General features: G+C 40.1%; 1 protein-coding gene across 1 annotated transcript in view; it reads right to left on the bottom strand.

The window, feature by feature from the left end:
- IL1RAPL2 (interleukin 1 receptor accessory protein like 2) overlaps positions 1-22,316 on the bottom strand; it is a 1,202,505-nt gene that overhangs the window by 350,922 nt on the left and 829,267 nt on the right. Inside the window, exon 5 of the mRNA XM_004388912.1 lies at positions 427-501. Coding sequence (XP_004388969.1) covers positions 427-501 — 75 coding nt within the window. The remainder of the gene's footprint in view (positions 1-426; positions 502-22,316) is intronic.

Here is a 22,316-nt window from a genome sequence, read left to right as displayed (position 1 = left end):
GGAAATAATATTATTAAATCATTTTAAAGGCTGTACTGAAGGGCTGTCTTTTATTTTAAGAAGTGCTAGGTCTCTAGGAGTTAACACTCTCCAAATAAAACATTTTGGCTGACATGTACAAAAAGTTTTCTGTACCAGTCATCAATGCAAGACATCCGTGAATCTATCAATCACAGAGTTAAAAAGCTCTGTCGTACTGCACACTTAATACCCAGTGTAACCAATTAGTATTAACCATTCCTTGATGGAATACAAACTCATTTCCTTCGACTGCTATTGCACTGAACTCCAGGGTTATAAATGAGCAGATGCAAATTGATTTGCATGTAATAGCAGTGGCAATAAACCTTTCCTGGTTCATGCAATTTTCCTCATCTGTTAACAGAGAGCAAGTTTAGGATCTATTATTCCCAAAAGGGGACTTACCCAGCTGGACATCTATAACACTTGGTTGATTCTCCATGGGGAACAATGGCTTGGGAGGCTTGTCTGTGAGTAAAGCTAGAAAAGAAAATGAAAGAAGGTAATGGAAAAATTGAGATAAATACAGGATAAAAAAAAGATTCTACCGTGTATGATATTTAATGCTTGTAGACTTGATGGTGTGTAAACATTTATTAGACAGCGTTCCTACTTGGGTTGTTACTCTATCCATACAATATCCATTTCCCAGCACATTTACAGCACCATTGATTCACTGTAAATAGACCATTTTGACAGCTACATTTTCCAACAAGATCAAACAAATGGACTATTTTTGAGTGGTTTTTATAAGCTTGTGAGTGTAAAGAAATATAGATTTTAAAAGTATAATCAGAGAAACATAAATTCCCATATCTACTTCTTGGTAGTTCTAAATATTTTCAATGAAATATAATGCTAATGGACAATTCTGGTGGAATGAATGTTCTAAGCCTCTGAATAATCCCTGTACCCCCACCTCAACCTCTAAAACAATATATTGATCAAAACTACTGATTGAGCATCTTTTGTGCGCCAAGTCCTGTGTTAGGTGCTAAGGGAAAAGGAAATAAAAGTCTTATCCTTGCCCTCAATTAATTTTTAATCTAGTATTATGATCACAGGACTGACACACCAAGATAAACAGAATACAAGACAGAATACAATCTAGTGAACAATGGTAACATCTGAGCTATAAAGCTATATGTGCTACAGGAATGGAGAAAGGAGAGGTTAGTATTGGCTAGCAGGGTTGGGGAAAGTTTTATGAAAGAAATGGGTCTTTCCCATCTCTTAAGAGATGAAGAATATTAGGAAAGGCAGAGAATAAGGAAGAAGAAATTCAGGGCAGATTAACAACACAAACCAACGCACAGAGGTAGAATTTAAGAAGCATAATGCGGTTAGAAGAGAATGATCTGATGAGGTGGGGTTTGGTGGATTGGGTTGGAGGGCGAGTTGCTTCATGATATGTAGCAGTGAGAAATGAAACTGGATACACAGGATGGGGCTTGATTCTGGAGGGTCCCGAGAACCATGCAGATGAATTTGGGCATGATGTGATAGAGCAGAGAGTGAGTGTAGATTATTGGAACAAAAAGATTACTCAAGGGAAGTGCTGTCGAAAGATGATTGGCTTGGCATATAGCATGGGTTGCAAAAGAACAAAACTAGCTACGAGAAGGAGGTACAATGCTGCATTAGTAGGATGAGGGGTCAGACTAGGGTGGAGTCTGGGGAAACAAAGAAAAAGGGATCAAATCTGAGAAGTACCTGGAAGAAAGAAATGACAGGACTTGGCACACAGGTACGTAATGCCTTATGCCAACCCTTAGACTGAACTAATATTTATTTCCTGAATTCCTGTTTAATTCTTCCTGTATTTGTGTCTTGCTTCAACTATCCAACTAGACTCTTACCTATCAAACAGAAATGTCTTCTACTTCTTTGTAATCCACAGGAGGTATAGCATAGTGCCAGGCATATAAGAGATAATCAATACAGAAGAACTAGATAGTGCCCAGATACCACAAATGACCACTCTGACAGGGATCACAACAGAGAAAAATGTAGAACAGAATTCAAATTCATGAAAAAAGGCCAGACTTACTGGTCTGACAGAGACTGGAGGAACCCCTGAGACTACGGCCCCTGGATATTCTGCTAACCCAGAACGGAAACCGTTCCCAAAGCCCACATTTCAGACAAAGATTAGACAGGCCTATAAAACAAAACACAACACACAAAGAACGTGCTTCTTAATTCAATCAAACATATGAGATGAAATGAGCAACTTCTTCCAAAAGTAAGCCGAGAAGGCAGGAAGGGACAGGAGCTGGACGAATGGTCACAGGGAACGCAGGGTGGAAAGGTGGAACAACGTGCTGTCACATTGCATGGATTGTAAACAATGTCACAAAACGTGTATAAATTTTTGAATGAGAAATTAACTTGAGCTGTAAACTTTCACCTGAAGCACAATAAAATTTTAAAAAAAGATAATAAATCATTGTTAATTGACTGGTTAAAGAATTTCTGTTGGCATGAGGGAGGTTGAACTCATATTTAGGATATTTAGAAGAGAAATAGAGAAACAAGAGTTGACTGCAGGACAGGTTAGGGAAATATACAAATCTGGTGAGATTCTCAAAGTAGGAAAGAAACAAATGCACCAGAAATGCACTTAGGGAAGAGTTTTACATGACATTAGCCTTATCTTCCTGATATTCAAATGACTGCCTGAAATGGGAAAATTTTCATCAATTAATTGTTTGCATTTTTCCAACAAATCATTATTGATGGCCTACAAATGTTTTGGCTGAGGAATGATTGGGGAGGGGCATGAAATGAGCAGGCAGAAGGAATATTCAATTTTCAATATAAACCTTTTGTACATTTTGAATTTTGTATAACATACATATGCTGTGTATTCCAAACATGAATAAAATTAAAACTGAAATAAAATAAAATCCAGCCATTCTACATTGCATTTATTAAAAAAAAATGCATTTGGATATGAAGTATCCAGAGTAGGCAAATGCAAAGAGACCAGAGATTCTTAGTAGTTACCAGGGGCGGTTGGGAGAGGGAAACAGGGAGGTATCGCATAAGGGTACTGAGTTTCTGTTAAACAAAAACCAAACACACTCGCTGTCGAGTCGATTCCAACTCATAGTGACCCTATAGGACAGAGTAGAACTGTCCCATAGGGTTTCCAAGGAGTGGCTGGTAGATTCGAACTGCCGACCTTTTGGTTAGCAGCCAAGCTCTTAACCACTGTGCCACCAGGGCTCCGAGTTTCTGTTGAGGGTGATGAGAACATTTGGAAATGGATATTGGTGATGGTTGTACTGCAAGTGAGCATAAGTAATGTCACTGAAATGTACGCGTGAAAATGGTTGTAATGACAAATGTTTTGTTATATCTATTTCACAACAATTTTTTAAAAAGTCCTTTTGGTTTCCTTCCACAGCCAGATGATAGACATTTAGCTTGCTGAACACTGTTCTTAGATAGTTTTATTTTCAAATACTTCTGGCCTCCAAATCAATTGATGGGAATGTGATAGGCGGGAAGCAACTATTAGTAATGTATTTCATGAACAAAGATGATGATCTTTTCACACTTTCAGTGGGATATGAATTTGGGGTCATTGTTGTGCCCCACCCTTACCTCCTGCCATAGACTATGGATATATTTACTCTGATTTTATTATTGTTAAATGTTAATTACGGAAGTGACATTTATTAATATTAATGATAATTTTAAGTGCCTGACATTTATAAGTGGTTCATAATTTTCAAACTGCTTTCAGATACATTATCGCAGGTGATCGATGCAATGACCTTGGAAGGTAAGGAAGGCAGTTACAATTATGGCCAATTTAGAGATGAAGCTAAATGAACCTTACATTGCCTCATTTGGTGCCCTCTTGTGACCAAAAGCCCCCATTTGCAGGATAGAGAGAAAGACGTATACAAGTTGTAGGTAGGAGACAAGTAAAAACGCTTGGTACTGAATCAATGGCTTTAGCCTCTTTGACTCCACACTAATTAACTAAGCTAAGGTTCCTAGGCCAATGGGAGTGACTTTGTGGTAAAATTTCAGCTGAAATATGATTCCTGTGTGACACCTCTACACATCAACTTTTTTCCCCTAAACCCACGAATGGGAGGAGATGAACTTATACTTAACAAACACATCCTGATGGGGTGTATGGGCAGGGAGCCTCATTAAATACCAATATCATGTCTAGGCCTGGAAATTGCCAAGAAGTGCTGAACATTTGTGATGATAAAGCAGCAACTGCAGCAATTCATCTGAATCTTGACCACAAGCCCAAAGACAAACCTATCAGCACCCAGCATAATTATAGCATTTGCAGATTAGCTGGAGCACATGCTGCCATGGGCAGGCAAGCTCATTTCTTTCTTATTTTTTTATTCTCATCTGAAACTCAAAGTTACTATCTGGGCAAGGAACAGGAGAATTGTCAATGCCAAGCCCCCTGAACAACAGAGAGTAGATTTACAATTTTATTAGAAAGCTTATCCTGGACCTCTAGAGAGACTAACTGGGGTCTGAGCTAGTCTTTGAATTTGCTGTTCAAGCTTCATGTTTTGATTGAAAGAATAGGAGCAAGGGATGCATTTTGGCACTAATGTTTCAGTCCACGATTCCTCCCCTGCATTTCCCTCTGTAGCTGCTTATGTTTAATTATCCTTAAATATAATTGCTCAACTGAGTATACTGTGACATCAGTCTTAATGTGCCAGTAAAGCTACTACTGTTAACGCCTGCTTCTTCCTAAAGCTACGTTTTACATGTTTGACACTAGCTTTCCTGGGGAAAATGTCCAAATTAGCTCTTTCTTTTCTATTGTAGGCAATGGCTGGATCTTACACGTACAACCAGATCAATTGGTTTGAATGAAATGACTGGTCAATTTCCATGAATTTAGTTGTTAAATCAGTTGACAGTAATGAAGTCACTCCCGAGGTTCACTGTTCAGCCAAAGATTAGACAGGCCCATAAAACAGAACAAGACTAAAGGGGCACACCAACCCAGGGACAAGGACTAGAAGGCAGGAGGGGACAGGAAAGCTGGTAATGGGGAACCCAAGGTTGAGAAGGGAGAGTGTTGACATGTCGTGGGGTTGTTAACCAATGTGATAAAACAGTATGTGTACTAACTGTTTAATGAGAAACTATTTGTTCTGTTAGACTTCATCTAAAGTACAATAAAAAAAAAAAAAAAAGAAATTAGTTGATTTTTTTTCCTTTTTCTTGACTGAATAAATCAGTTTATTTCACTGCATTGCCCAAGTGTTACATACTACTATGACAATTTCATTGTCTTCTTTTGTTGTTGACTCTAAGCGGGAGGCAGTAGAAGGCCACTCGATGCAAAGGACATGAAGTATATAAACCCACTATGATCATAAAGTAATCATTAATTTCGAGAATTAAGCCATTTAGAAATGTGCATATTATGATCAATGAAATGCATCACCCCAAATCCATTCAACACACCAGCACTGAAATCACATTTGTAAATCACTATTTTCATCATAACATTTAACCATTCAAAACCTAACAATATCTCCTACATTTACAAGAAGATAAACTCTGAACTCGTCAGTCAGCTGGAATCTAAATGCAGGCAAAATATGGCTTTAAAAAACTTCCCCTCCTTTTTACCTCTTGCATTTTATCTATGCTATAGTCAAGTCAGGAGCCCTGGTGGCACAGTGGTTAAGAGCTTAGGCTGCTAACCAAAAGGTCAGTAGTTTGAATCCATCAGCCTGCTCCTTGGAAACCTTATGGGGCAGTTCTACTCTGTCCTACAGGGTCATTATGAGTCAAAACTGACTCAACGGCAACGGGTTTTTTTTTTTCATTTTTTATAGTCAACTCACTTTTGTCATTTGCCCCATTAACATGCTTCATTAATTTCCAACTCTGCACTAGGCTTAAACTCTTCCCCCAAGCTAGGAAATAAATAATAACAGTTACCACACTAGTATCAGTTACCATCAAGTTGACTCCCACTCATGGAGATCCCAAGTGTGTCAAAGTAGAAATATGCTCTATATGATTTTCAGTGATTTTTTGAAAGTAGGTCACCAGGTCTTTTTTCCAAAGCACCTTGGGTGGAATCGAACCTCCAACCTTTAGGTTAGCAGCCAAGGGTGTTAACCATCTACACACCACTCAGGGACTCCCATAGTTACCATAGTTACCATTTATTTAGCATCTACTGTGTGCCAGGCACGGTTCTAAGGCGTTTTATACTACGTTTTACAAATAACTTGCTCGAAGTCAAGCAGTTTTTGAATAGCAAAACAGGAATCTGAACTGAGTTCTGTCAGAATTCACCATACCCACAATGATCTCTAAGACTTTTCCTTTCCTTTTTGCTATCCCAAGTCCTATCTATTTTCTAAAAGCCAGTTTAAGTCCTACATCTTGCACAAAGCCTTCCTAATATCATCCCAAGATAATCTTTCCTCTCTCTGAAACCCTAAAGCTTTTACTATTTGAACCATTCATTTGGTTCATAGCATATACTGCCTTGAATACAAATTATCTCACTTTATTTTTATTTTTGAACATTATATTGTGCTTTAGGTTAAAACTTACATATCAAATTAGCTTCCCATTTAACATTTCATACACAAATTTCTCGGTGACATTGGCCATAATCCTTGCAATGTGTCAGCACTCTCCTCATTTCCACCCTGGTTTCCCTATTTCCATTCCTTTAGTTTCCCTGCCCCTTCCTACCTTCTCATCTTTACTTTTGGGCAAATGCCACCCCTTTGGTCTCATATAGTTGATAGCGCTAAGGAGCACATTCCTCACGGGTGTCATTGTCTACCCTTTGGGTCTATCTATCTATTATTTGGCTGAAGGTGATTTCCAGGCGTGGCTTCAGTTCCAAGTTAGAAGGATGTCTTAGAGCTATAGTCTTGGGGATTCCTCCAGTCTCTATCAGGCCATTAAGTCTTTGTCTTTTTTTGTGAATTTGAATTTTGTTCTATACTTTTATCCCACTCTAAATGGGACCTTCTACTGTGTTTCTGGTCAGAGCGGTAGGTAGTGGTAGCTGGGCACCACCTAGCTTTTATGGTCTCACGTTAGTGGAGGCTGTCATTCATGACGGCCATTAATTCTTTGGACTAATTGTTTCCTTGCATCTTTGGTTTTCTTCACTCTCCTTTGCTTCAGATGGGAAGAGACCAATAATTGCATCTTAGATGGCTGCTCACAAGCTTTTAAGACCCCAGATGCTACTCACCTCAGTGGGATGTAGAACATTATCTTTATGAACTATGTTGTGTCAACTGATCTAGATGACCTCTGAGACTATAGTCCTTAGCCTTCAAGCCCAGTATCTCAGTCCCACAAGGTGTCTGGTAATGACTAAGTAATTTCCACAGCTGCACCCCCAGTGTGTGCTATTATATATATGAACATACCCACAGTACAAATAAGTATATTGAAATATCCACCACCATACCTATATACGTGCTGGGTGTACTCTCATATGACCTCTCTCGCACCTATTTAGCATACATACCTACCCATGTATCAACTCATAAATTATTGTTTATTCTTATTGACATTGCAGGTTTATATATGCCATAGTATTTACTCAACCACTCATCTGTCAGTTTGTTAGAATGTGGTGGCTTGTGTGTTGCTGTGATGCTGGAAGCCATGCCACCAGTATTTCAAATACCAGCACGGTCACCCATGGTGGGCAGGTTTCAGCGGAGCTTCCAGACTAAGACAGACTAGGAAGAAGGACCTGGTGATGTACTTCTTTAAAAAATTGGCCAGCGAGGTGAGTGGCCTTCAAGGATGCATCAGTTGGTCCCAAGCCACCTGGAGCAGAGGAAAATGAACACTAAAGGCTCAAGCAAAATACTGGCCCAGGAAACAGAAAGGGCCACATAAACCAGAGACTCTATCAGTCTGAGACCAGAGGGACTGGATGGTGCCAGGCTACCACCAATGACCACCCTGACAAGGAACACAGCAGAGGGTTCCTGGTGGAGCAGGAGAAAAGTGGGGTGCAGAACTCAAATTCTAGTAAAAAGATCAGACTTAATGGTTTGACTGAGACTGGAGGGACCCTGGAAGACATGGCCCCCGGACTCTCTGCTAGCCCCAAACTAAAACCATTCCCAAGGTCAAATCTTCAGACAAAGATTAGACTGGACTGTGGGACATAAAATGATACTTGTGAAGAGTGTGCTTCTTAGCTCAAGTAGATACATGACACTAAATGGAAAGCTCCTGTCCGGAGGCAAGATGAGAAGGCAGAGAGGGTCAGGAGCTGGTTGAATGGACACGGGAAATCCAGGATGGAAAGGAGGAGTGTGCTGTCACAGTATACAGAGAGTAATTAGGGTTACATAACCATGTATGTATAAATTTTTGTATGAGAGACTAACCTGGATTGTAAACTTTCACTTAAAGCACAATAAAATAAAAGAAAAATTGGCCTGTGAAAACCTTATGAATGGCAGCGGAACATTGATATAGTGCTGGAAGATGAGTCCCTCAGGTTGGAAGGCACTCAAAATATGACTGGGGAAGAGTTGCCTCCTCAAAGTAGAGTCAACCTTAATGACGTGGATGGAGTCAAGCTTTAGGAATATTCATCTGCTGATGTGGCATGACTCAAAATGAGCAGAAACGGCTGCAAATATCCATAAATAATTGGAACCTGGAATATACGAAGTATGAATTGAAAAATTGGAAGCAGTCAAAAATGAAATGGAACCCATAAAGATCAATATCCTATGCATTACTGAGCAGAAATGGGCTGGTATTGGTCATTTTGAATCAGACAATCACATGGCCAACTATGCTGGGAATGACAAATTGAAGAGGAATGACATCACACTCATCGTCAAAAAGAACATTTCAAGATCTATCCTGAAGTACAATGCTGTCAGTGACAGAATAATATCCACACGCCTACAAGGAAGACCAGTTAATACAACTATCATTCAAATTTACGCACCAACCACTAATGCCAAAGATGAAGAAATTGAAGATTTTTACCAACTTCTGCAGTCTGAAAGTGAACAAACATGCAGTAAAGATGCATTGATAATTACTGGTTATTGGAACGTGAAAGTTGGAAACAAAGAAGGATCAGTAGTTGGAAAATACGGCCTTGGTGATAGAAACGATGCTGATTCGTATGATAGAATTTTGCAAGACCAACGACTTCTTCATTGCAAATACCTTTGTTCAACAACATAATCCTGGCTAAAAGCAGAGAATACCAGAAGGATGTTTACCTGTGTTACATTGACTATGCAAAGGCATTTGACTGTGTGGATCATAACAAATTATGGATAACATTGCCAAGAATGGGAATTCCAGAACACTTAATTGTGCTTATGAGGAACTTGTACATAGATCAAGAGGCAGTCGTTTGAACAGAAAAAGGGGATGCTGCATGGTTTAAAGTCAGAAAAGGTGTACATCATTGCTGCATCCTTTCACCATATCTATTCAATCTGTATGCTGAGCAAATAATCCAAGAAGCTGGACTATAAGAAGAAGAATGGGGCATCAGGATTGGAGGAAAACTTACTAACAACCTTCGTTATGCAGATGACACAACCTTGCTTGCTGAAAGTCAAGAGGACTTGAAGCACTTACTGATGAAGATCAAAGACCACAGCCTTCAGTATGGATTACACCTCAACATAAAGAAAACAAAAATCCTCACAACTGGACCAATAAGCAACATCATGATAAACGGAGAAAAAATTGAATTTGTCAAGATTTCATTTTACTTGGATCCACAATCAACACCCATGGAAGCAGCAGTCAAGAAATCAAAAGACACATTGCATTGGGCAAATCTGCTGCAAAAGACCTCTTTAAAGTGTTGAAAAGCAAAGATGTCACCTTGAAGACTAAGGTGAGCCTGACCCAAGCCATGGTGTTTCAATCACCTCATATGCATGTGACAGCTGGACAATGAATAAGGAAGACCCAAGAAGAATTGACGCTTTTGAATTGTGGTGTTGGCGAAGAATGTTGAATACACCATGGACTGCCAAAAGAACGACAAATCTGTCTTGGAAGAAGTACAACCAGAATGCTTCTTGGAAGCAAGGATGGCGAGACTACATCTCATGTACTTTGGACATGTTGTCAGGAGAGATTGGTCCCTTGAGAAGGACATCATGCTTGGTAAAGTAGAAGGTCAGCGAAAAAGAGGAAGGCCCTCAACAAGATGGATTGACACAGTTGCTGCAACAATGGGCTCAAGCATAACAACAATTGTGAGGATAGTGCAGGACCGGGCAGTGTTTTGTTCTGTTGTACATAGGGTCACTATGAGTCAGAATCAACTCGACAGCACCTAACAACAACCACATAAACAGCGACTATTCACATGGATTTTGCTGGATGGAATACACAGGAATCAAATCAACTACATCTGTGGAAAGAGACAGTGGAGAAGCTCAATATCATCAGTCAGAACAAGGCCAGGGGCTGACTGCAGAACAGACCATCAATTGCCTATATGGTAGTTCAAGTTGAAGTGGAGCAAATTAAAACAAGTCTGTGAGAGCCAAAATACAACCTTGATTATATCCCACCTGAACTTAGAAACCATCTCAAAAATAGATTTGATACAATGAACACTAATGATAGAATATTAGATGACTTCTGGGATGACATCAAGAGCATCATACATGAAGAAAGCAAAGGTCATTAAAAAGACAGAAAAGAAAAAGAAGACCAAAGTGGATGTTAGAAGAGACTCTGAAACTCTTGAATGTAGAGTAGCTAAAGCGATGGAAGAAATAATGAAGTAAAAGAGCTGAACAGAAGATGTCAAAGGGCAGCTCGAGAAGACAAAGTAAAGTATTATAATGAAATTGTGCAAAGACCTGGAGTTAGAAAACCAAAAGGAAGAACACACTGAGCATTTCTCAAGCTGAAAGAACTGAAGAGAAGATTCAAGCCTCGCATTGCCATATTGAAGGATTCTACTGGCAAAATATTCAATGACACAGGAAACATCAAAAGATGTATCAGAAAGAATTGGCTGATGTTCAACTATTTCAGGAGGTAGCATATGACCAAGAACCGATGGTACTGAAGGAAGAAGTCCAAGCTGCACTGAGGGAATTGGAGAAAAACAAGCTACAGGAATTGACGGAATATCAAGTGAGATGTTTCAACAAATGGCTGCAGTGTTGGAAGCACTCACTCAGCTACACCAAGAAATTTGGAAGACAGCTACTTGGCCAACCAACTAGAAGAGATCCATATTTGTGACCATTCCAAAGAAAGGTGATCCAACAGAATGTGGAACTTATTGAACAATATCATTAATATCACACGCAAGTAAAATTTTGCTGAGGATAATTCAAGAATGGTTGCAGCAGTACATCAACAGGGAACTGCCAGAAACTCAACTGGGATTCAGTAGAGGACTAGGAACTAGTGATATCATTGCTAATATCAGATGGATCTTGGCTGAAAGCTAGAATACCAAAAAGATGTTTACCTGTGTTTTATTGACTATGCAAAAGGCATTCAACTGTGTGGATCATAACAAATTATAGATAACATTGCAAAGAATGGGAATTCCAGAATACTTCATTGTCCTCATGTGGAACTTGTACACAGACCAAGATGCAGACCAAGAAGAAGGAAGCATCAGGATTGGAGGAACACTCATTAACAACCTGTGATATGCAGATGACACAATCTTGCTTGCTGAAAGTGAAGAGGACTTGAAGCACTCACTGATGAAGATCAAAGACCACAGCCTTCAGTATGGATTACACCTCAACATAAAGAAAAAAATTCTTTACAACTGGATTAAAAAACAACATCATGATAAACAGAGAAAAGATTGAAGTTGTCAAGGATTTCATTATTTTACTTGGATCCACAATCAATACCCATGGAAGCAGCAGTCAAGAAATCAAATGATGTATTGCATTGGGCAAATCTGCTGCAAAAGATCTCTTTAAAGTGTTAGAAAGCAAAGATGTCACTTTGAGGACTAAGGTGGGCCTGACCCAATCCGTGCTATTTTTAGTCACCTCATATGCATGCAAAACTTGATAGTGAACAAGGAAGACTGAAGAAGAATTGATGCCTTTGAATTATGGTGTTGGAGAAGAATACTGAATATACCATAGACTGCCAGAAGAACAAACAAATCTGTCTTGGAAGAAGTACAGAGAGAATGCTCCTTAGAAGAGAGGATGGCGAGACTTCATCTCATGTGTTTTGGACTTGTTATCAGGAGGGACTAGTCCCTGGAGAAGGACAGCATGCTTGGTAAATAGAGGGTCTGGAAAAAGAGGAAGATCCTTTAAGAAACAGGTTGACACAGTGGCTGCGACAATGGGCTCAATCATATCAACAATTGTGAGGACAGTGCAGGACCAGGCAGTGCTTCATTCTGCTGTACACAGGGACTGGGCAATGTTTCATTCTTTTCTACATACTGTCGCTATGAGTCAGAACTGACTTGACTGTCACCTTATGACAACAACATGAACTTAAGACTAAAGTGTTCGGTTGCTAACTGAAAAGTTGGAGGTTCAAGTCTACCCAGAAGCACCTCAGAAGAAAGGCCTGATGATCTATGTCCAAAAAAATCAGCCATTGAAAACCCTATGGAACATCGTTCTACTCTGATACACATGGAGTTGCCATGACTCGGAGTCAGCTGGACAGAAACTGGTTTTTCGTTTTATGAACTTAAGACACCTGTGCTTACTCTCCCAAAGCCAGGTGTTCCTGAAAGATTGTCTCTAAATGTGTAATGGAAGGCTTTACTCCTTACTAAAGGAAGTAGGGGGTTAATCAGCAGGCACACTTTGGGCTCCAGGGACCATCCTTGAACTCTTCTCTTCACAATGGTGTTGGCTAATGGAGTGGCCTTCAGCAGAAGTTAATGAAGACACATAAAGTTGTTCTCCTCAAGATTTCAATCAACCATATTAAGAGTGATTCCTCCACTTCTTAATGTCTTAGGACAGACAGCCAAGGCATATTTTAAATAAAAAAAAAGAAGTCAATGGCCATTGAAAGTCAAGCCTTGTTTTCACTTCACCCTCCTATTACTTCCATCATCTAAGCACTACATCAGTTAATTGTTTTACAAACATTTTCTCTACAAAAACTCTAAAAAATTTTCTGCTTTATTTACGGCAGGACAGGATAGACTGACATGGATTGTTTGTTTATTAACTCCATTCAGAGAGAAGTTGTACTCTGTGTCCCAGCTACAATAAAAAGGTTGTGATGCATTCAGAAAAAATAAAATAAAATAAAGCCAGTGATTCCCAGAATCACTTGGAGATTTGTTTTTAAACCACTGGTGGCTCAATCATCAGATATTTTGATTTGCATCTTCCATACCTCCCTTCCCCTTATTCAGAAGAAATCCCTTTTGTAAGTCCCTATTACTGATAGTGGAGCCCTGGTGGCACAGTGGTTAAGAGCTCAGCTGCTAACCAAAAGGTTGCAGTTCAAATCCACCAGCCGCTCCTTGGAAACCCTATGGGGCAGTTCTAATCTGTTCCATAGGGTTACTATGAGACGGAATCAACTTGACAGCAATGGTTTGCTGTTTTTATTAGTGATGGCAATGGCTCATGTTCCTCATGCATGTATTTGGAAGATAAAAATGTTGAGAACCACTGAGAGTCAAATAGATAGGAAGGCCATGTTTAGGGGATTAAATTTCTTTTAAAAAGCACATACATTCGAGTTGCACTAAAAACTACTCTGGCACCATATAAAGCTATTGGAAGTATTTGCCTTTATTTAACATAAAACTCAAAGTCAGGTCTTTTCTTTGAATGAATAAGTGATCCTTCAACAGGCAGATGCTAAGTTGCCAGGGAAGGGCTGTGTAACCCACCTGGACATAACCCCCGCAGGGCGCAAGGCCCCCCTAGCAATTGCTCTGGGCATCTATCTGGCTCAGAATCTGCCTCTTGCTTTGCAACTCACTGGATTTGCCCTGAGGGTGGTGAATGGCCAGGGTTGCTGTGAAGTTGCCCTGAGGTGCCCTTTTCTCTAGATCCCATATTTATTTCCACTAATATTTGAGTTTTGAGCAATGCATGAGCCTTGGGAAAGCTTGAGCATAAAGGCAGGGCAATTTCTTCTCAATGTCATTTGACACAGGGCCCTTCTCCGGAGAGAAGAATGTTTATTCAGCACAAATCTGGCCAGACATTAAGTAACTTCCTCAAACTTGAAAAGAAAACAACCTTGGGGGAAATGGAAACTTAAACAGAGGTGGGGATGGTAGATTTTTTTTTCTTAATAGTGAATGCTTTTTCTTCTCTCTTGCCTTTTCCCCCTCAAGTAAGACGTTGCCTTCTCTCAAAAATAGTACACTCAGATCCTTATATTGTTGATATCTAACAAATTCCAAATATGGTTACTATCAAAGAAATTACACAAGATAGTGTACTCCAGGGTTCCACACAGAAAATGGGATGTAATTAGCATCAAAATACATACGAGAGGTTAAACATAGGAAATGGATCAATTTTTCATCTTGTATCAGGTGGCTCTCTAAGTGGTATCTGATCTCTCAGGTTCCAGAGAAAGATGTGGGAGTCTGCTTCCATAAAAGACTTACAGCCTTGGAAACTCTATGGGGCAGTTCTACCCTGTCCTAAAGGGTCGCTATGAGTTTGATTTTGGTTTGAGTGATGTCTATGAATATAATAAGGTACTCAAGCATGGATAATTTTAGAGCTAGACAAACACTTCGTGGTTTAATTCATCTGGTTATTTTGATAGATGAAGAAACTGTTCTGAATTAAAGCCCAATATTCTTGCCAATGCACCGTGGCTAACATTGATTAAGCATGCTTTGCATGCCAAGCACTTTTCCATTCATTCCCTCATTTAATTCCCACAACAATGTATGAAGTAGGCCTTATTATTATCAAAATTTGATAGATGAGAAAACTGAGGCTCAGGGAGATTAAATGAGTTGCCCAAAATCATTTTTCTGGTAAATACATTATGGTTCCAAGATTCAACCTAAGTCTGACTCTTGAGTCCATGTTCATAGCTACTACTCTATGGTGTCACCTTGCTCTTTAAGATTGTTTCTTTTTTACTCAAAATGCATCTTATGTCTCCATACAAGCATCACCAAATATATATATATATATTTTTTTTTTCCTGAATTAAAGGGGATGAATTGACTGAATACCTTTAACTGTGTCTAAACAATTCCACAGGACCAAGAGTAGGAGGCAAAATGGATTATTTGGTGTCATTCATTCTTTCCACTAGTCATCAAACATTTATAGTTTGTCCATTATAGAAAGGTACTCTACTAAACAGTGTGTGTGTCGGTGTGGGGTGGGATATAAAGGTACACATCTGAAGAAAACAGTCATATCAAGAAGCTTAGTCTAGTAGGAGAGAAAGACTGCATCCCTTTCTGGAGCCTCTAGGAGATAATTCATTTTCTTGCCTTTTCCAGTTTTTAGAGGCTGCCCGCATTCCTTGGCCCGTGGCCCTCTTCCATCTTCAAAGTCAGCAATAGTGGGTTGAGTCCTCCCATTGCATCACTCTGACTTCCTTTTTTGCCTCTGTCTTCTATTTTTAAGGACCCTTGTGATTACATTGGGCCCACCTGGATAGCCCAGAATACTCTCAAGTTCAGCTAATTAGCAATCTTAATTCCATTTATAATTTTAGTCTCCCTTTGCCATGCAGGGTAACATATTCATAGGTTCTGAAGATTAGGACGTGGACAAATTTGGAGTAAAGTAGAGGGTCAGCAAAAAAGAAGACCCTCAACAGATGGATTGACACAGTGGCTGCAACAATGGGCTCAAGCACAACAACGATTGTGAGAATGGCGCAGGACTGGGCGGTGTTTTGTTCTGTCGCACATAGCATAGGATCGCTGTGAGTCGGAACTGACTTGACGGCACCTGACAACAACAAATTATGCCTACCACCGCGCTACAAGAGGTAATAAAAATACACATGGAGTTTAAAGAAGGGGGATATGACATTTTGGCTGTCATATGGAACAATGCACATTGCATGTGGTATATTTTTATGAAATGAGCTTTACTGGTCCCATCTAGCCAAATCAGTTTGTAAATATTGACACGATCTTTATATTTCAAACAAAAGTCCATCAAGGCAATTATTTGGATAGATGGGGCTGTTATTGATACTTCTGTTTTCAGCCTAAGAGCTTATTTATTTATGGCTGCTGAACTCATTAGGCATTCATAGCCTATCAGCATAATATTTTGTAATGCAACAAAGTAAGGAAAAGCAAAATATCACTTAAGCAAGTTTAACTGTTTGGATGTGCTAATAGTCCCTAATGAGGACTACAACTGTGGATGTTAAATAAGCCATTTCTTTAGAATCAAAAAGTTTCATGACAAGGATAATTTTCTTGTTTGCAGAATAATCTTTTGGTAGATGTTAACCATGATGCGATATGTAGAGCTCAAGAAGTAACAGTTCTAAGTAGAGAGCCATTCTGACATAAAGACTTAGTTATTTGGGGGTCTGAAGTGGAAAACAGAGTTGGTGTCAATCACAAGGCATTATCTCATTATCCCCCTCCATGGCAGCTTTGCATTTTCAGAGCACTTTTCATGATTATGAGTAACCCATCTGCTTGCATGAGAGCTAGCCTGGAAATACATGGTCACCAAAAACCTATAAATTACAGGGTGTTATTTTCACTTTGCAGATGAGGGACGTTAGGTTCAGAAAGGTTACACTGTCCACCCAAGGACACACAGCTAGTAAGGGTCAGAGCAAGGATTTAGGATCGAATTTCTTGATTTCTATTCTGTAGTCTCCTAGTCTCATTTAATCCTCACAACATTCTAATGAGGTGAGTACTACTATTACCCCTGTTTTATTGTTGAGTAAATTAGGGTTCAAAGAGGTTAGTTAACTTGGGCAAGGTCACCTAGCTAGTAAGTGGCAGAGTTGTTATCCAGATGCATGTCCGTCTGGATTTAGAGCTAAGATCTTTCCCCTAAATCTCTCAATAATAAATACGTAACAGTATTTCAGATGAACCCAATCATACTAGAACTATACCTGAAAATAATTTTGCTTTCCATTTTCATCACTGAAGTCAGAATCTGGACCTTAGAAATCTTGATTAATTTCTTGATGGCAGCCTTCTGGGAGGTTTCCAAGCTTGTTCTCTGTCTTCCTAACACTGATGAGGACTAATTTAATTAATCAAATATAAATTGATGACCTATGATGTTGAAATTGATTTTCAAATGAAGCCAATTATGACTGCTCACATTTCCAAGGAGAAGATATAAACTAGGTGATTTCAAGATGTGACTACTGAATGCAGAATAATCGAAGAATGGAAAAAAAAACCCAAATCAACTGAATTTATAAAGCACTTCCTCCTTTTCACCATTATCACATTACATCCACCTGGGAGGCTAGTAGGGTAAGAACTGTCTCTAGAAACAGAGGAATGCAAGCTTAGGAATTTTCCTAAGTAGGACCTAAGTCTCCTGAAACAGGGTACTTTGCCTTTTCAATCAACCTCATAAACTTCCCCTCTAACTGTGGAATTAAAGATGGCTCCGTATTTTCTGACATGTCATTAGCATTCATCTCCTGACATAACTTTGTCAAGATATTGGACCCAGTGCTCCGAAGGAGAACCTGAATCTACATATCAGTCTTTGCATAGCCTAAAACCAATTGCCATAGAGTTGACTCTGACTCATGGAGACCCCATCAGAGTAGAACTGTGCTACATTGGGTTTTCAATGGCTGGTGTTTTGGAAGTAGATTGACAGGCATTTCTTCTGAGGTGCCTCAAGGTGAACTCAAACCTCTAACCTTTTGGTTAGCAGCTGAGCACATTAACTGTTTGTACCACCCAGGAACTCCATGCAATAGCATTGGACAGCCTAATGCATTGACAGAGAAGTCACTCTTACCACAGAGTCTTCTCTCTACTGGTTTAAATGAAGCAGCCCTCAAGTATGGTCTAATTCACCTGAGAGTCTGCACATGCCCACGCTCCCCACCCCTTCCCAGCATTATCCCTAAGTTTGGACTAACGTTCCCCCTGCAGAACATTCTAGCACAGATGGAAACTCAAGTGCGCCAGGCTTCTCTGGCTTTATGCCAAATTGATGTGATGCCATTGGATGTTTCAACAGCAAATATGCACTTTCTCTGAGAGTTTCTTTAGTCAAGAAGTTGTCAGGTCATTTGTGAGAGAACAAAAGGCTTTTCAGGAGACTCTCTTCTGTGGGGGTGGTTACTTGGGGTTACAAACCAGATTGATCTTGCTGCACTAGGGGACTCAGTTTCTACTGCCCTGCTGTTATCTAACAGACTAGTTATGTAATAGAAACCCAGGCCTTTATGATCTTTGTCTATGGGCTGAGGCCCCCATCAATGCTTTAGCATGAACTTGATAGCGAGAGCTCACTATCATAGAGCGATTTAGTCCCAGAGAGCCCAAAAGAAGAGAAACCAAAAACCAAATCAAACCCACTGCAGTCGAGTGGATTCTGACTCACAGCAACCTCGTAGGGTTTCCAAGGCTGTAAATCTCTAAATCTCTAAGGAAGCAGACTGCCACATCTTTCTCCCGCGGAGCTGCTGGTGGTTTCTAACCACCGACCTTTCAGTTAGCAGTCGATTGCTTTAACCACTGCACCACCAGGGCTCCTTGAAAGAAGAGAAAGGGACTACCTAATTCCTGAGGAGGGAATTTCAGTTCTTGGGACAGCAAAAGTTCCCCGTCCCCACCTGTCTTATGTATATCCAGACCTTGGAAATATCTGTGATGTTCATCAGCATCGGGCTGATTTCACTCTAATTCAGAGCAGATGGCTGCGTATATGTTATGATTTTATAGGGAAAGCATCTCTCAACTTTCAAAAACACCTGCTACCCACTATCTAGGTCACAAAACTTTGTCCTAGTATAATGTTGCATTTGAAAGCATAGGCTGTGAATGAAGAATACCTGAATTTGAATCCTGGCTCTCCCACTCACTAATTGTGTGACCTTGATCATGTGTCTTAGCCCCTCCAGGACTCCATGTCCTTAATACATAACCACAGATAATAACAGTACCCACTTTTTAGGACTGCTGTGAGGATTAAAAGAGATTATGATTTTAAAGTGCTAAGCATAAGCCTGGCTCCTAGTTAGTTTCAATAAATTTAAGTCATTATTATTAATTTACCAATTGAAGAAACATTTAGCTGTATCTACCTCCAGGGAGGAAAGCCAGCGAATTACTCCACCGAAAATGAATTATTGAGAATAGCATTACAAAGAGAGGAAGGTTAAAAAGACAGGGGTGTGGGTACTGGAAGGAGAAGTGGGAATAAGTTAGATACAGATACAGAGCATTGGGATCATCAAGGCAAGTCTCACTCACTTCAAAAATTGAATTTTCCAATACCTTGAGCCATCATCGTAGTTGTGCACAGAGATCCAGACCTAGAACTCACATAGCTAGCGTCTGTCTTGGTAAAGGGGATCACATTTTTCTCTACAGGCTTAAAAATGATCTATCATAATATGTAAGGTAATGTGTAAGAAAATGGATGAGCTGGTAGATGTGTTGTAATAGTATCTATGTGGATAACACACTGAACATAAATCAATGATTTTATTGACTCTCCATAACCCCTACAAAACCAAAATGAAATTAAACTGGGTGGCTAGAGTTTTAGGTTGATATCATTTGTTCTGGAAAAGAAATAGGCAAGTTATTGACAGAATCATAGAAGCTACCTCATCAGCTTAATGAAATATCTTCCACAAACTGGATAGGCTAAAAGCAGCTCACTATCCATGTGGTATATTGTCAGAGCTCTGAGCTGGAATTCAAGAGATCTGGGTTCTAATTCTGGCTTCACTTGTAATTTATTGTGTGACTTTGGGCAATTCAGTGTACTTGTCTGTTGCTTAGCTTCTCCATCTACAAAACGGGAGTAACTGTCCTGTGGATTTCATAGGGTTATATATGAAGATCAAATGAAATAAGAAATATGAAAGGAAGCCCCTATGAGGTTAAAAAAAAAAGTATAACAATATAAGCTGGAAAGCTGGAAATGACCTCCTAAAGTCACAACATACAAGAATACATTCCAGACATATAGCTGTTTTATGCCTTTCTTAGGACCCTGAGGAGAAAATCTACAGGACCATTTTGGTTACTTGTTTAGTGTTTTAAAAGGTTTTGCCACTATGACATTCTATTTTATGTTCAGTGTAAATTTATCTAACTGCAATGAAAGGCTGTATCTACTGAAAAGAAGATAAGAATCATCACCAACTACATTTCTGGAAAATAATATCTAACAGATATGGAACACTTACTATAAGCCAGGTACCATTGTAATGATTTAACATATATTAATTCATCTAATGATTACAACTCTGTGTATGAGGGATATACTATTATTACCCCATTTTACAGATAGGAAACTGAGGCATCAAGAAATTAAGTAACCTGGACTTCCGGCAAAATGGTGTTCTAGGCAGAAGCACCACGCCATCCCTCCACAGGAAAGATCCGAAAAACGAAGCCGAACAGAGACAATAACAATTCTGAAACCCTAAAACAACAAATGAAGCGATAAAGAACTCAGCCAAACACCAAATGGAGTGAGAAAAGTGACAGAGAACGGAGAGCGAGGAGAGATTCATGCAGAGGTCCCCTATCAGCTAACGCAGCATGGATCCACCATCCTGGACTCCTATCGGAGATCAGCAAACGGGGGGTACGAGAAAGCAGCTTCACAGAGCTTCCAGCAGGAGACAAAACAACCGGTAATTTGCGATATACGCTTTCCCACCCCCCAACCCTTCTTCACCCCCACTCGGCCTCCTCTGCTTCCCGCGGCCACAATCTCTTGTCCGGGAAGCACCGGCTGCTTGGATTCCACCCACCCGAATGGGCCGGCTCTCTGAGTGTCATCTGTTGGCTGCTGGTGTTCCTTATTCCTGCTTCTTTAGATTTCTTCCTTACCTCTCACCACCTCTCCGTCCTTTTGCTCAAATACCTGGCTCCGCGTGCCATCTTTGCTTCTTCCTGAGGGGCTGCGGAGCTCCGTTCAAGTGTAGAACTGTTTCCCGGTCTGGGCTGCCTCGCTGGTGGGATCCCGAGGCTTTTGTTCATTTGTTTGTTTTGAATTGTTTGTTTTCTTTTCCTTTTCTTGAGTTGGGAACCCTTTCTGGCCAGGCGGTGCTGCGTGGCTTGGAAACTGCCCCCTCGGCTTGCACAGAAGTGCAGAGGGATCCCTGAAGGCATTTCTTTTCAACTGGTTTTTTTTTTTCCTGTTTTTTGGGGGGGCTTTTCTTGTTCTTATTTTTTTTAATTTATTTTGTTTTCTTTTCCCTCTTTTTCCCTTTTTGTCTTTCTTCATTACTCACTTTCTCGTCTCTCTGTATCTTCCTTCTCTTTCTGTCCCCTGAATACCTAGCGCTGCATACCTCTATGCCTTCTAACCAAGCTGTACTGCAACACCTGAGAACTTCCCAGACCTCACAGCCGCACCAGTGGGATCGCTGGGAACTTTGCTGTTCTTTTCCCTTTCTGATTTTTATTTATTCATTCTTTTCTTTTCTTTCTCTTCCCCTTTTTGTTTTTCTCCATTTCATAGCCTCTCATCTCTCTACTTCAACAGCAAGCTCCCCTCGCATTCTTTTCTGTTTGTATGTTTTTGGCTCCTGTTCCTCTCTCTTTCTCTCATATCCATCTTAGCTCCACACATAACAATCTCCCTGCTCCATCCTGCCTACCTGCACCGTGCACTTAACATCACACCACCAAGCAGCACAGGCAAGGCCTACCGGAACCTTCCCTGCACTGATTGCCAACCCGCCCTGGTGGCTGTAGTAAGTGCCACAAACAACCCGTCCCAGTAACTCCTCTTCAGCTAGACCTTCCCTGCCGTACCATTTCTGAGTGACTGACCCTGCCAGGTGGAGAAGGAGGCGAAAATTACTGTGCCCACAGATGAACAAACAACAAAGAACACACAGCCCGCCGGCTCAGACATAGCCAAATTTAAAAAAAAAAAAAAAAGGACGAAACAAACAAACCTACAATCAGGAAACGAGAAAAATAACTACTGAATGCCCCGAAAGCAGCAGACAATATCAAAACATTTACAAAAACAGGACAGGATGGTTCCAGTAGGCGTCCAAAATAAAACACCAGATGACCTTCCAGCGGAAGAAAAGGCACTAGAACTACCTGACAGAGAATTCAAATCTCTAATATTCAGAATTCTCCAAGAGCTGAAGCAAAAAAG

The sequence above is a fragment of the Trichechus manatus genome, unplaced genomic scaffold, assembly GCF_000243295.1.
Source record: "Trichechus manatus latirostris isolate Lorelei unplaced genomic scaffold, TriManLat1.0 scaffold00221, whole genome shotgun sequence".
NCBI lineage: Eukaryota > Metazoa > Chordata > Mammalia > Sirenia > Trichechidae > Trichechus > Trichechus manatus.
Note: the sequence above shows the minus strand (reverse complement) of the source record. Positions and strands in the feature narration are given on the sequence as shown.